Source organism: Nansenia antarctica (genome assembly GCF_963989245.1).
Source record: "Nansenia antarctica genome assembly, chromosome: 1".
In the NCBI taxonomy this organism is placed as follows: domain Eukaryota; kingdom Metazoa; phylum Chordata; class Actinopteri; order Argentiniformes; family Microstomatidae; genus Nansenia; species Nansenia antarctica.
Window position 1 is genome coordinate 95,650,439 of NC_137674.1, and position 14,153 is coordinate 95,664,591.

Consider the following 14,153-nt stretch of genomic DNA (forward strand, 5'->3'; position numbering starts at 1 on the left):
TTTTTTTAAAATACATTATATTTATAAATAATATTATTATTATTATTATTATCATAAGGACGTTAATGTAGCCGACTTCAAATTATAATTCTATGTATTAAAAAAAGTCACAAAAGAAACAAACTGGAGTTTTGTTTCTCTATGTTTAACAAAATTTTGCCTTATTATTTACCCCTCTATTTATTCATTGCATGGTTCAGTCCACCGCGCGCGAGCTGCTAGACTAGACGCAGTGGTTCTCAAAGTGTGGGGCGCGCCAATACTGGTGGGGCGCGAGAGACTGGGGAGGTCAACAATTAACACTCAGGTGAACTCTTTGACTTGTTCTAATTGTAGCTTCATAATCTTCGGAATGGAGTCATTTCTGATGACTGTGCAGGAGCAGCACGCCACCAACCGATGGAGACGGTGTCGCGCTCCCTGGAGCTCCTGTCTGAGTCGGTGCAGCAGCTGGCCGAGACGCAGCAGGAGTTTGTGTGTGAGTCCCTGCAGCTCCAGAGAGAGACTGTGAACGTGCTCAGAGACTTTGCCAGCGGAGCCCTGAACCTCATGCACGACAAGCTCAATGGACGACCGGCGCTATAGCAACAGAGGGGGGCTGAAGTGACGGTGTAACAGGCAGCCGAAGTCAAGATGGTGCCTAGTATCAGAGGTCTCCTTTAGGACAAATGCATTTAGTGATGTGAATTAAGGTTGTCAATGCTTTGATCGAAAATGTACCTTAGTATAACGTGATTGAATGACGGTTGCCTCTACAACGTGTTTGAAGATTGTAACTTATAGTTACATCGCCTCACTAATTGTGTTTGTCATAATCAGGCAAAATCTGATCAGTTTACATCAGATACCAAGCACGATCTTGACTTGTCACCTCCAAAGACTTATCTGCCCCCCCCCCACCCCCTGGTGCTGGACTTCTATAATCCTTTTACACTGGGCACAAGATTGACGCTTGGTCAGTACTTTAGGTATTTCCAGGGGTTTGTGTTCTGAATTACTGTATGTAGGGGTCATCTTCCTGTCACCCTAACCAGTCCAAATAATAACTGTCACATAGGAAAACTAATAATTGGATTTTACCATTTCTAGAAAGACTTATGCGTGCAAAACGTATGCATCCATTTGTTTCGTCTGATCTCAGATGGTTAATGGGGTATAGTTGGTGACAGAGCAGCTTACATTTTAAGGCACTTTGCCAGTTCAGTTTTGTTCTTTTAAGTGGCTTGTTGTATCATGTGAAAATATGATAAACCTGTTTCTGAGAGTTTTTTATTCAAAAAGACATTTTAAGTTAACTCTTGTATTAACTGTCCTGGTGTACTAATGTAAGGAGATTTCGGAGATGGTGTGGTACATGTAAATAAATGACATTGATTACCTTTGGGGATTTAGGTCCTAAGCTTGGGCAAGATATACTTGTTTGTTTTCCCTTCTAATGCAATACTTCAAACTAAATCTTCAGACTTTTCTGTTTTTATTTTGCACATTATTGAACATGAACATGAATGTGAAACCAAACAGAACTTCATACTACAGTAAAGAACATTAAGCATGCAGTAATTCTGAAATTAGGCACAAATCACAAATTCAAACTCCTCTTTGAAACAAAACTACGCCCACACCCATGGGACTCAGTGGCTGAAGCTGTCGACCAGGTGTTTGGAGTCCCAGGGTCCTGCGCCATTGGAGAGGAACTGGTGGTTGACAACCATCTTGGCATTCTGATAGAGACTGGCTTCCAACTGAAACAAGAAGGAACACATCACACAAAATTCACATTCATGCTGTCAACACAATCTTGGCCAGATGATATTCGGTAGCACATGATATGGCTACGATGTCGCCTATATGCAGGGCTGGACTTAGGGGGGTGGGGGCCCCTGGGCTTGAGTCATTGTTCGGGCCCCTACCTACACTAAAAATGATAAGCTGGCTCAAGCCCAGGGTAGCCCATGCATAAGTCCGGCCCTGCCTACAGGCATGCCACTTCCAGCCCACAGCTGCATCCTGGCTGCCTTCAGCCCCTACCTGTCAAGAGCTTTATCCTCCCCCTCACACCTTCCTAACCAGATCCACCCACTCAATCAATCAATCAATCAATGTTGGGCCCCAGACACTGCTTAAGCTGGTAGGACTCCTCTACTCTGGAACACTGGAGGGAGAGGGAACGGAGGAGCAGGAGGAGGTGAGGGCTGCAGCCTACGGACTGGGCATAAGGTTGGTGGAAGGATGGAAGGATCGGGGGAGGGAGGGGGAGAAGGATGAGGAAGGATGGAGGAGTTGTAGAGAGGCAGGAGTGCAGACGGATGAGTCAGAGGATGGAGAGATGGAGAGGAGGAGTCCAGACACCGGGGTGCAGACCGTGATGGAGGGAAGGAGGGACAGAGAGACTTGTATGGACATGCAGACACACGTGGACACGGGGACACAGACTGTGAGATCTGATGAACACACTGATACTCCGTTCCTCAGCTGTGTCCCTGCCCCACCCTCATTGGCTCTCACAACTTCACCCCCACAGAACACAGCCTATCCAGCAGCCCCCTCCCTGAGGCCCCAAAACATCAACCCTCTTCCCCTTCCCATCTGCAAGAAGGATTTGATGATAAAGCAGGAACTGTCAGGGGATAGAGAGACCCTGAAGCCTGATCTGCAGAGTAAGGTGTCTGAGGTGTTCAGACAGAGGGATAAGGTGGCTCCCCTCGTGAGGGATAAAGGAGTGAAACCCTCCCAAAGAGCAGAGAGTCAAGGGAATATGCCAAGACAGCGTGAAAAAAAGCATTATCATGAAGACACCAACACCTGCCAAAAAGCTAAATCATCCAGCCTCAATACTCTGGCTACGGTAGCTGGGCTGGTCACCATGGAACCCCCAAAACGGAAACGAGGAAGACCTCGGAAGATACGTCCAGAAGACAACGTTTTCCCTGTCTATTCAGTTCCCTCAAGCAAAGGCCACGACGGGGAAACTGTTACTAATAAGAGGAGAAGAGAGGAGTCAGGAGAAGAGAGGGAAACGCCAAAGAGAGAGTACAGGAAGAAGTTAAGGCTCAGGGAGAGACTTGTTGAAGAGGAGGGAATGAAGAAGAGTGTTGTGGAGGACAAACCTGAGTCAAGTCTTCAGAAAACTTCCCCCGTTTTCAGAGAGGAGCCAGTTCACTCAGGATGTTGTAGCAATTTGATTGGACGCAGTCCAGAACCCCAGCCCTTTGGTTTAAAACAGACCTCAAGTCTAGAGAGAACTGAGGGAACTCCAGCGAACAAAGACAAAGTGAGAAACCCAGCAAACAAGTTGACGCCCTCAAAGCGGACGCCCGTGGTTACTCTGAAGAAGGTCCAAGAAATCCTGAAGCAGAAAAGCACAGAGAACAAACAGACAAGTGAAACAGAAAGAGAGAAACAACGTGAAGCGAAATTGGTGGAACCAACTGAAAAAGACAACAGTGGTAAATAATCTATGAAGGTGATGGACAATGGCACTATCCAGTCTCTAGAAAGCTACGCAATTGAACAAGAGGTGACGGAAAGAGTGGCGGTCGAGATGGACATTTCCAGTGAAGAGATGGGCGTGGACAGTGGGGTCCATCAGACGCTGGTTTATGCAGCCAAAAAGCATGTGAGCGCAGGAGAAGAAGAGGAGGTTGATGTGGGTGTAGAAGAGGAAGTCAGTCTGGGGATAGATAAAAGATGGGAGGAGTGTCCTGATTCAGGTAGGCCTAAATATATTTGCAATTAATTCAGTGTGTGTTGTTAATGTTGTTATAATATGATAATGTATATATATGATAGATATGATATGATAGATAGATATGATTTATAGATATGATAGATCACTTTTCAAAAAATGCCGGTCGAGAGAGGACCCTGGCATTGCTTGTTCGCCGCATCTGCGCCCGAAATCTAGGTGTAATTGCAGTATACAGAGTAGATTTTCCTACAAAGACACTTTAGATTTAGTAATCTAAAAATTAATTAGACCCCTATACTTTCCCCTTTTTAATTAATTAGACCCCTATACTTTCCCCTTTATTTTCTTTGTTTCTTTTTATTTTACTACTCAATCTTTTCCGTTTGTAAAGCGTCTTTGAGTGTCTAGAAAAGCACTATATAAGTCTAATGTGAATGAATGAATGAATGAATGAATGGTCTTTATTGTCATTGCTACAGTACAGGTACCAAACAACGACATTTAGGAGGGGTGGCTCCCCTGGTGTTAGGAAAGAGAAAAAACTTTAAAAAAAACACTTTAAAAAAACACAAGAAGGGAAGGAGCTGGTTTACATAAATAAAGGCTATGTACACTATCCACTATACTATACTGTACAGATAGACGACTAGGGTTGTCATATTGCACATAGTGTTATTGCACATTTATTTAAAGTGTCATTTATTATTTGTTATTAACGTTAAAATACAACAAATAATGTAGTGTATACAGTACTCTGCATAAATAAGGGACAGTGAAGCATTTTGTGTACATGTTTCACCATTCAGAAATTACATCTCTTGTATACATGGTCCCTCTATGTCGAAATTAAAAGTAATGGGACAGATTTCCAAATTAAGCACTCATGTTTTAGTATTTGGTCGACAGTCCTTTGCATACAAAAAGTGTTTGAAATCTGTTCGTGACCCATTGATCCCACCAGACACTGGGTACATTAGCTGGTGATGTTCTGCCAGTCCTGCACTGCAGAACAGAAAATAGTTTTTTACTGTGTAGCTGGAAGATTTTATCATTTTATATTGACCTATTTTCACACATATCTTCAACATATGGTCAGACAGTAATAGAAGTGAACATTACAAGGGATGTTTGTAAACTAATAGTATAACATTAGTACTGTACAGAACACATCGCAACCTCCTGTAATTTATATACTGTATTTCTCTGCTTTTCTGAACAGGTTTGCAGGTGCACAGCAATGCAAGAGAATTGATGCTGCAGGGCCTCACCCATGACCACATGCACCTCCCACAAAAAAACTAAATGGAGGTCCGCCATTTGAATTTACAGACCTGTCAGGTAACTCATCCCCCTGCTCTGGGATCCCGCAAGGTCACTACCAGGTCCACTGGAAGCTGGGAGGAGGAGGAGGAGGGTGAGGATGAGGATGTGGACATTCTAGTGTACTCTCCAAGATTGTTGGGGGCGGGACTTGGGGCTACTGAACTGACTGGGGAAGAAGAGGAGGAGCAAGAAGAAGATGAAGATGAAAACGAGGTTGATGTAATTGGAGATTAGGTAGTCTAAGCACCTACCACATACTGGTAACTTTGAAACCTCAAGTATGAAAGTCAATGATACTTGTATCTACTAAGGAAGTGAATTTTGCTACAAAGCAGCATCAGCCAAGTTGCTTAACAGGCTTGTCACACTAACTACTCTTTTGTTTAATTTAATTTCATGGTTTTATCCCAATTAAGAATTCAGCCAGTCAGACTGAAATTATAAGCGCTTATAATGGTCACCTCTAGAATTAACACTACAATTTGTCAAATTACTACAGTGCTGTCTTATGTTCTATAATTGTGTTTTCTTGAGTGGTAGCCTATTAGCGTGCAAGACCTTTTGTGACAATAGAATATATGTTTGTTATTAAATGTATTGTTTAATATTTATTTTTGTTATTGGTTTGCTTATTCCCAGCAGACCTCACAACTGTGGATATGTGGGGTCCAGCTCCCCTATGTTGGCAACCACAAGAATTCACTCCTACGGGATAGTGGTCATACAGTCGGTCATAGTTGTGAGGTTTGCTTGGGCCAACTAAATCTCAATTATCCCATAGATTTATGTTCTCTATTGTGTACAAGTATGCATAAACCTGTTATAGTCAGTGTTTGAAAAGTATTATTGTTATGTAATGTTCGCTCTCAATTGATTGCAATGTGAATTGTCAAACAAGAGTGAGTTTAATTTTTCCAGAGCCTGTTCCAATACCTTCCCTGAGGTAAAAATGTGTGTAAAAAAAGTAAACCAAAGATTTACACAGTAAAAAATAAAAAAAAGTTCACACAACACCGTTGGCAACTATCCATGTAATCGGTTCTTAATTGTGATTCCACCAAGGTGCAACCAGAGTTGTTTTTTGTTGAGACATTGTTCGGGCCCCTACCTACACAAAAAATTATAAGCTACAACTACACCAACCAGAACCTATGACCAGAAACACACGTATCCCAATGGAGTATGTTATTGGCATAAAGCACATGAAGAAAAAGCAAGTGTTAGGCCTGAACCAAGCGGTCAAATGTGGCAGAACCCCAGAACAGACGGACACAGAGACATGGGTGACAATAATGAAAAATGTATTTAATAAAGACAGACAAAATAACAAACCTACACTAACAGGGCCTACGTGGGGGGAGTGTGTGGGTGCCTGAGACGAAATGTAAGTGAGGTGTGTATTGGACAGCTACAGTATGTGTCTGGGCGCGAGTGTCTAGCGTGCAAAAACTAATGTGGTGTAGATATGTAAATGCGGAGGCTGTTGTTCAATGTGCGTGTACTGACCAGTCCAGAACTACAAGGGGGTAATCCAGGGAGAGGGGTCCGGGAGGACTAGCAAGGGGGTGAAGTCCGTCCGTGATGAAAGGGGGAGAATCCAGAGGGTGGCATGTTGAGTGAGAACGGAGGGAGGTTGGGAAGGCTGTCCGGAGATGATGGGATGGAATGGTGGAGGAGTGGGGAGTGACACTGGGATGGCAGGGGAGGAAGGTTCCTTGGATGGTGAGAGAGAAAAACAAACACAGGTAAAAATAATAAAACGGATGAGAACATAATATATACAGAACATATGCTCTGCTTCAGACTGGGGGAGAGAGGAGACTCTCTGCTTCAGACTGGGGGAGAGATGAGACGCTCTGCTTCAGACTGGGGGAGAGATGAGACGCTCTGCTTCAGACTGGGGGAGAGATGAGGCGGCCTGCTCCTCCTCCTCCTCTTCCTCCTCCTCCTCCTCCTCCTCCTCCTCCTCTTCCTCCTCCTCCTCCTCCTCCTCCTCCCGCCGGTTGTCCTCTCCGACTGGGTTCACCACTTGTGCTTGAGATGGTGTGGTTAGACGCTGAAGCATCTACGACTGGTTGGAAAAACCCAGTAAGTTTCAGAGTTTTTCTCAGTGTCTCCCTTTCGCGTTCCACTTTTTCATTTTTCTTTGTTGCGCTCCACTCTCGTAATTCCTCCTGTCCGCCATGATCACGACATTGACAATCGCGCCACCAAAGATGATGCCCCTGCCCTGCGCGTGACGCGTCGATGTAAACCTCTCCATTGGCCTAAATATAGAATTAAACAAATTAAAACACCTCATTCATCAGAGCGTCCAGTAGGCCTAGTGATAGGGGCTGTATTTCCATGCCCGCAGGGGAGGGGGGGGCTGTATTTCCGTGCCCTGCGCTGCGACAAAACTATTTTTTCCAATTTGAACGTAATTTATTAAATCAAAATCAAAGAGCAAATATGTATTCATACATTTGGATTTATTTTGGGGCCCTATGTAGCCCGGGGCCCCTGGGCTCAAGCCCAGGGTAGCCCATGCATAAGTCCGGCCCAGCCTATATGCAGTGCAGACAAATACAGGTCCACGGGTGCCAGGATATCTACTGATTCATGGCTCAACAACTCACCTTGGCACTGTGATAGGTTTGGAGGTTCAGTAGAGAACTTTGCCCACTCAGCTTTGCAATTTTGCAGAAGTAACAGTAGAGGGCTCTCTTGCACAGTCTGCTGGAGAAGCCAGGCCCACTCACAGTTGGGGAGCTAAGGGGCCAGAGAGAGCATTACGCCTACATAGAAAGCTCCCTCCTCAATGAAATTATACATTTACATAATTTGTTTTTAAATGTTTGACATTTACCAGGCGCTTTTATCCAAAGCAACTTACAAACGTGTCTAACAAGTAAGTGAATCACATCAGTCATCATAAGAACAAATCTATGCTAGGAGCAGGTGCTATTGGCAGTCACAATGCTAGAAGAAGGAAGGATCTTTTTTATATATACAGTAGAGGAACTGTACAGGGTAGTGGGGAGTGAAGAGGTCTTTACAGTCAAGATGGACAGGCAAGATGTAGTCTGAAGAGATGGGTCTTCAGTACCCATCAGACTTCATTGTAATGGTAGTATACCAAGTACGGTAAGTATGAAAGTAGTCATCGAGATCATCTATGTTTCATAAAAAATACTTAAATTGTTCCCATGTTACGAGCATCGTCTACCAGTAGCACCATTGACTTACCCATCGACAACAAAGCCTGTTGTGCTGTCCAGCACCTTGATGCTCAGGTCCCCGAGGCACCAGTTGATGCTGAGGTCTTTGCAGTGGCGAGAGCTGTGTTGAGGCGCCACCCCGTCACAACCGAGGAAGAATATCCTCTGTTTCCTAAAGGGTGGGACCAGCTGCTCCTCCCAGTCATCCCCCAGGTGATTGTTGATTGCGTCCGACACGTTGTCCGAGTTATAGCTGGAGTCACCTGAACGGACCAGTAAACCAGAACCAAGTTCTCAAAATTCCTTCTTAACCAGTTAAGGCCCCAATACAATTCTAGAACACTGCTGTAGATTGCTGAGAATTGTCAAGATAAAGATAAAATATTAGAACAAGCCTGAGAAAAGTATCACACACCAGTATTACACAGCACATTATTCAGGGAAAACAGACTAGATTGAGAAAGATTCGGTGACTATTTCAAAATGTACCAAAAGTCAGCATTAAGATTCTGGTTGTTGTGTTTGTATTATGGTTTGAAAACCAAAGCCGTCAACGGCTACTTACCGTAGAACATAGAACAGCCATTCCTGGCCGGGGGACGGGGGGGACTAGAGGCTTAATACCTCCCAGTGTCACTGGAGCACTGTCCGTCAGTCCTACAAGGGAGGGCGGCCTATGCTACTGTGATTGTAATGCATCCTTGGTTACTTACCTAGGACCACATTGATGATGTAGAGTGGCTCAATGAAGTGGCTCAGCAGCGCCCCCTGGACCCCGGTGACGGCCCAGCGGCAAAGTTTGTCACTGTCGGACATGCAGCAGACCCGGGCGCCCCACACACCCGGATGGAGGAGAGCCACAGGGATCAGAGAGCCCTTAGCATGGCACTGCAGCATCAGGGAACTGTAGAGATTCAGGGAGTTCCTATGGGGACAGAGGATGCACACAATCACTCTCACTGGGTCACTCAATTAGATCACTAAATTAGTGAAATGTAAACTGCCCCAAAATGTAATTCCCATCCAATTCTTACACTTCTGAGTGGATGCAAGCAATTAAGATTTCCGCATTGGACACTCAACAACAGCAGCCAGTATGAAAATGCACACACTCACATGGAACCGCACTGTGCTGCCCCTCTTGGGGTCTGGTTGGTGTAGAGGTGAAGGTAGGTTTTGGGCTTGAGCTGGAGCAGGTGGCTGTCTGAGTTTCTCTCGTAGATGGAGCGCTCCTTGCACTTTGGGTCATGGCTGAAGAACAGCAGAAGCTGCTTGTACAAGAACCTGAATAGAAATACAGGATCGGACACATCATTTGCTAGTCTCCAGTATTAATAGCTAAACAAACCAAACAAGTGAGTGAAGTGAGTAAGTAAGTCCAGACGATCCAACAAAACTCCTGTCAGGCTGATGTACCTTTGGAGAGCCCGTCTGGCGATGACCATGGCATGGCAGTCATGCACCATGGTGCCACTGAAGCAGAGCCAGTCACTGCAGCTTGACTCGCCCGTGCCCAACGCCACAACGTTGTAGCGCACATAGGACTGGCCCCAAGTGTCACACAGCTCTGGAGAGGGAATAATGTGGGAGAATCACATCCATAAACTATTCACAATCTATAGACACATATATATATATATATATATATATATATATATATATAACACACATGGACGACACATAAACTGTGTGTGCGTACATTAGACATGCTCATCAAAAATAGGTGTCATTTACAGTCGTTAACATATTTTTGTAGTGTATTATTATTGAATAGATTCCAGGGACGGAGTTGAAAAGGTGAGAAGGTCAATGAGAGTTGTGGAAACAGACCTTCTTGGGGGGTTCGGATGCATAAAAATAAAAAAAGACGTGATTTTGGATTAAAAATCGAAAAGGTGACTAGTTTGCATCCCTGAGATTCCCCAGTGAGCAGAGAGAAGACCTCACCTCTCTCCAGGACGAAGGCAGCCAGGCTGCTCTTGCAGCTGTGGAACTGGGAACACTCCCCCAGGAGGTCGTCAAACACGTTACTGGACACTGCTGCCATCCGATGCATGTGCCAGTCAGTGTAACCCACTAGAAAAGCAGATGCTTTCAGAGTCAGAAGAAGAGATGTACTAACCCTGACTCTTGGCAGATCATGCAGTATGTAAGCTACAGTATGGAAGACTATTCAATCAAACTGTTAGAAAAGGCAAACAGGTTTATGCCCCATGTTATAATCCTCAAGCCTAGCTGTGAATGTTTCCACTGACTTCCATCACAAAATAACCTGTTCCCTTCTAAATACAACAAGTTGTTTAATATGAATTCAATATCAGTTTGATCATCAAGTGAGAGCACCTGGCCCCTAACCTCCACTCTTCAGGCTGCTCTGCAGGTTGTTTGACTGGTCCTGGAGCCCCAATTTTAGGAAGCTGTTGTCCAACTTGGGTGGGGATGTGCCAAGGAGGGAGAGGCCATCACTGTCGTCATCATCAGAGTCGTCCTCCTCCTCCTCCTCCAGCATTGGGTCAGGCAGTATAAGGCTATGCAGGGGTTTGGCGAGGGAAGACCTCATGGGCCTATAGTCCTCTGGTAGCAGAGCCCCAAAAACGTCTGGGTTACTGGAATCAGTGTCACCACTTACACAGAAATGTCGTCCAAAAGCGCCGCTGCTGCTGCCCCTGTGCATAAGAGAGGCCGCCTTTCTAGGCAGCCGGCTACGTACAACATCTTCGTCCACCATGATTAGTACCTGCAGTGAACACAGAGTGCATGGGAATTCATTTAACACATGCATCAGTTGTTAGAAAGAGATGCCATTCGTAAACTAAAGTAAAGGCTAAAGGATACATCTGAACGGTAGGCCATTGTGATGGTAGTCCGTGTTAAGACCTAGCATTGTAGTACCACTGCACTGGACTGGCATCTTATGAGATGCTTTCGTGGATTTTTTCATAAAAACATTTTCTGACACAACAACACTAGAACCGTGTGTATGATTATCTGCAAATGTCTCCCTCACATTAAAATGGCCGCATCCCGAACGACATCTGTGGTTGAAGTATGGTGGAAGAAAAAAAAGCGCACGTGCAGTTTTGGCTAAACTAATTAGCTCGCTATCCTACTCAACCAGATTTTTAGTTGAAATATAATTAATTTCAATTGTTCTTTGTTTCACTCTATTCGACCATTATGTATGCCGGTTAGTCTCGTTGAGTTAAAATAAAATGTTCTGGTCTATATTTCAATTTTAGATACAAGTATAGGTAGCTAGCAGGTGGCGCTGTACAGACTCAATTACTGTATGAGTTAAGTTCATTCATTTACTGTATGAGTGAAGTTAAGGAGCTAATATATAACATTACTCTGTGTTGTAAGAATGATCTCTGTGAGAGATATTTATCGTTTTATCTTACCTGGCTTGTTAAGGGCTCATGATATGACAACGCAGGGATGTGACTGAACATAAGTTATACTGCACATACAAGGGCGCCGCTAGGGGTGGTAAGTTAGGACGATTCTAAGCGCCCAGCACTGACAGGGGCCCATGAGAATCTTTTTTTAAAAATACATTATATTTATAAATATTATTATTATTATTATTATTATTATCATAAGGACGTTAATGTAGCCGACTTCAAATTATAATTATATGTATTAAAAAAAGTCACAAAAGAAACAAACTGGAGTTTTGATTCTCTACAAAATTAAGCCTTATTATTTACCCCTCTATTTATTCATTGTATGGTTCAGTCCACCGCGCGCGAGCTGCTAGACTAGAGGAACGTTACCGCAAATAGTCTGACAAGGAGAGACACGATGTCGTGAAAGCCAAAGCCAAAGTCAGGGTCTCAAAAGAGAAAAGTAAAAGTATAGAACGAGGAGAGTGACAAAAAAGAGCGACAGCTAGTCACAAAGTAAAAAAGAAAGGTATTCATTCACAGACCTTCTTTTGGGGCCCATAACATGTAGGCTATCTAGACAACAGTGGTTTAGTGATCTAATCACTGCGTGGATGATCTAGTTAGCTCGCTATAGCTAATTAACATTAACTTCAAGTAAAGTTAACTTACAGTGCACTGTCAGTATAATTTCAGTTAAATGTATGAGATGAGGGCAATTTTGGTCCAAATATAGATTATTAGAGCTCGGTGAATTTGTATCCAGCAGCTATATGCATAGCTAGCTAGCTAACTATAATGTTACATGCTAATGACATCATGCACAGATGCAGCTCCAGGATCAGGACTCCTTCCCTCAACCCACCTCCCAGTTGAAGGAGAAGGAGGTGAGCAGTAGGATTTTGGGGTTAACATTAAGATTTTGAATATTTTAATGTATGCTGCATTACCATGCAAGCATTGAATACAACTTTAGCTAATATTCATATTTAGTTAATAGTTCTTCCAGTAATTGCAATAACATTGACCACTGGCATCTTAATAATATTGTTAGCTAGCTAGATAACATTTAAGTTAGCTAATCTGGTGTAATGTATGTATTACTATGTTAATACTATTATAGGACATATTATGAATTATGTACCTATGGATACTCCATGCCAGGGCCCACTTCAAGCCAGGCAGCCAGAGAGGAGAGCAGAGGCCAAGAGGCAGAAGAAGAAGAGCAAGAAGTAACAAAGGACAATGACAGCAGCACAGCAAGTTGGCTTCATCACTAGATTTCAAGGATCTTATTAAAGATTTTGCTACTAAGAAGGCCCAGCATTTAGCTTTGATTTGATCTCTTTACTCCTATCTTGAATCGTTGTGCATTACTCTAGATATAGTTTTTAGCTCTCCAGGTATACTATTCCACAGCACTGCCGCAGTGTAAAAATGACATTTCTCCCATTTCACATTCAATTTCGCTGGCACCATGTCTGTGTTGCTCCCTCTTGTATAAGACACGTTTGTCTTTGTGTGAAACAAGCAATGCTGAGTCAGTAAATATCTCTGCTGTAATTCTTCATTGATCTAATCCTGACAGTATTATGGCCAACTGATCTTTCCAAGATCTACATTTATTTAGACACAATACCACCCCATTAAAATTATATTTTTTACTTTTTGTGTGATTTATACTTTTATAATTGGGTTCAAATCTTCATTTAATTATACTTTTGTCCTTGTGTTGTTCAAGTCTTAATTTAATAAGTTAAAGAATGTTGAGATTTCTTTGCTGAATTGTTGATTCCTGTATTAACTGTAATTTTAAATTACATTTACAAAAGATGTCCATCATTGGATTTCTTGCAGTGCATCAATAGTTCATCAACTTCAACTGGGTTGTCTAGGTTGATGGGTGGTTTAGGTGGGGGTTGTCTAGGTTGATGGGTGGTTTAGGTGGGGGGGTTGTGATGTTGATGGGTGGTTTAGGTGGGGGTTGTCTAGGTTGATGGGTGGTTTAGGTGGGGGGGTTGTCTATGTTGATGGGTGGTTTAGGTGGGGGGGCCCAAAATGATATTCTGTCATGGGGCCCAGAATCTCTAGCGGCGCCCCTGGCCTTGATTATAATGAGCTATAACTATGAATTGAATGTTGTCTTGTGTTTGACGTGAGAGCTAAGAAAGGACTATTCTGCTGCAACTGGTTTGAAGGCCAAACAGAACAGTCCCAGACAGAAAGTAACTCCCTAATGCCTTCTAATTGGTCTTGTGTAGGGTACCATACTGATAACGTGCCTATTAAAACAGGAAAACTGGTAAGATATCTAACTAACTGGTACTAGGAGAAATGAACAATAAAACCTTTGAAAAATATATATCCTAACAGGCCAGACAAGGCCAGAAGGCCGTCACACAAGCATAACAAAAAAATCGCTAGTATGCTACCAAGCTAGCTAACGTTACAACATAATTTCGAGGCTGACTTGTGCATGACAGTCCCACATTTTGACATATTTCCATGTCGCATTTCCCCCCCTTTGATGGCATATGACACCCGGAATTTAGCTCA

General features: G+C 43.4%; 1 protein-coding gene across 1 annotated transcript; it reads right to left on the minus strand.

The window, feature by feature from the left end:
* Positions 1-1,631: 1,631 nt before the first annotated feature.
* LOC308154572 (adenosine deaminase domain-containing protein 2-like) lies at positions 1,632-10,939 on the minus strand (the record flags this gene model as incomplete). The annotated part of the gene is made up of 9 exons (XM_080527718.1): positions 1,632-1,742; positions 3,503-3,670; positions 7,630-7,762; positions 8,240-8,474; positions 8,925-9,136; positions 9,328-9,495; positions 9,628-9,778; positions 10,159-10,287; positions 10,567-10,939. 9 exons carry the CDS (start codon positions 10,937-10,939, stop codon positions 1,632-1,634), a joined length of 1,680 nt encoding a protein of 559 aa, XP_080383844.1.
* Between the last annotated feature and the right edge of the window lie 3,214 nt (positions 10,940-14,153).